Here is a 1,456-nt window from a genome sequence, read left to right on the forward strand (position 1 = left end):
TTGGTGACGGCGCTGACCACGGCGGCAGCATCTCACTGGAGGGAGGAACAACTACCGGTAAAGCAAGCGTCGGCGGGTCAATTGCTATTTCGTCTGGTGGGAGTTTTAATGGTAATAGCGGCAGTGTAAGTATGGCTACCCTAAATGCTGACTCGGCAGGAGACTCTGGCGATTTGATCATGGCCACTGGAAACACCAATTTAGGTTCCACCGGTTGGGTTGAGCTTGTATCTGGTGACTCCGCTAGCGGCAACAGCGGCAGCGTGGTGATTGGCGCAGGATCCAGTGCTGCAGGAAGTGGCGGGCATGTAATGCTTTCCGCCGGGGCGTCAGGATCTAGACCAGGCGGCTCAGTGGACGTACTATCTGGTGCTTCAGCAGGCGGTCCCTCGGGCAATGTTTCAATCTCATCATCATCGAACTCTGGCACTAAAACTCGTGGAAGCGGTAACGTGACGCTGACAACCGGAGACGCTGAGACGAACGTGGGGTTGACGTCCATCACGGGAGGTTTTTCACAGACCGGAAGTGGAGGTAGCGTGCTCGTCGATGCCGGTGATAGCTCGAAGGGTATTGGCGGGACAGTGAGTATCGTGTCAGGGACGTCCATTACAGGCGACTCGGGAAAGGTGAACTTGAGCTCGGCTGCGGTTTCGTCTGCAGCAAGCTCTGGGGCTGCATCGGGCACGGTGTTGGTGGCGACTGGAGATTCAAGTGCGATAGCCGGTACGATGAGCATTGCGGGGGGTAGGGGTGGTGTAAGTGGTGGCAATTTGACGCTGACTGCGGGATTTAGCGGATTGCAAGCTGGTGGAAACGTGAACGTTTCTGCTGGTGGTAGCTCTACTTCGGACGGAGGAGGCACACTCATATCTGGCGGATGGAGTAACAATCAGACCTCTGGCAGAGTAGAACTGCATACGCGGTCTGGTCGGGCCTCTGGTGCGATTAGATCAACGACCGGTGCGTCTAGTCAAAACAGCGGTGTAATACTGTTGAGTACGGGCTCTTCGGTGGATGGCAATAGCGGCAGTATTGGACTCCAAACTGGTCGGAGCGCCAAAGATGCCGGAAATGTAACCGTCGCTGGAGGGAGCAGTCACTATGCTATGGGCGGCGGCCTGACGTTGACTTCTGGTGGTACTGAATTTAGAAGTGGAAGGAGCGGTAGTGTTGCTATTGCAAGTGCTGATACGTCGAGCGGGATGGTGTCAGGATCTGTATCGGTTGTCTCCGGTAGTATTGGCAGCGGGTCAAGTGGTTCGACGCTTGTAGGAACCGGCGACGCAAGTGATGGAGTTACTGGAGATCTCGTGCTGAAATCCGGCTATAGCGCAACTGGTAGTCCTGGAAGTGTTTCTGTTGTGGGTGGGTCGTCTGGTCGACTCTCAGGATCATCGATTATTGTGGCTGCTGGTAATGGAACCTCTGGTGGGTCGCTATCCGTATTATCCGG

General features: G+C 55.4%; 1 protein-coding gene across 1 annotated transcript in view; it reads left to right on the forward strand.

Moving 5' to 3' along the window:
- PPTG_23083 (hypothetical protein) overlaps nucleotides 1-1,345 on the forward strand; it is a gene marked incomplete at both ends in the record, with an annotated part of 5,213 nt that extends 3,868 nt beyond the window's left edge. Inside the window, 2 exons of the mRNA XM_008908330.1 lie at nucleotides 160-1,271; nucleotides 1,334-1,345. Coding sequence (XP_008906578.1) covers nucleotides 160-1,271; nucleotides 1,334-1,345 — 1,124 coding nt within the window. The remainder of the gene's footprint in view (nucleotides 1-159; nucleotides 1,272-1,333) is intronic.
- Nucleotides 1,346-1,456: the final 111 nt, after the last annotated feature.

The sequence above is a fragment of the Phytophthora parasitica genome (assembly GCF_000247585.1).
Source record: "Phytophthora parasitica INRA-310 unplaced genomic scaffold supercont2.29, whole genome shotgun sequence".
Taxonomy (NCBI): domain Eukaryota; phylum Oomycota; class Peronosporomycetes; order Peronosporales; family Peronosporaceae; genus Phytophthora; species Phytophthora nicotianae.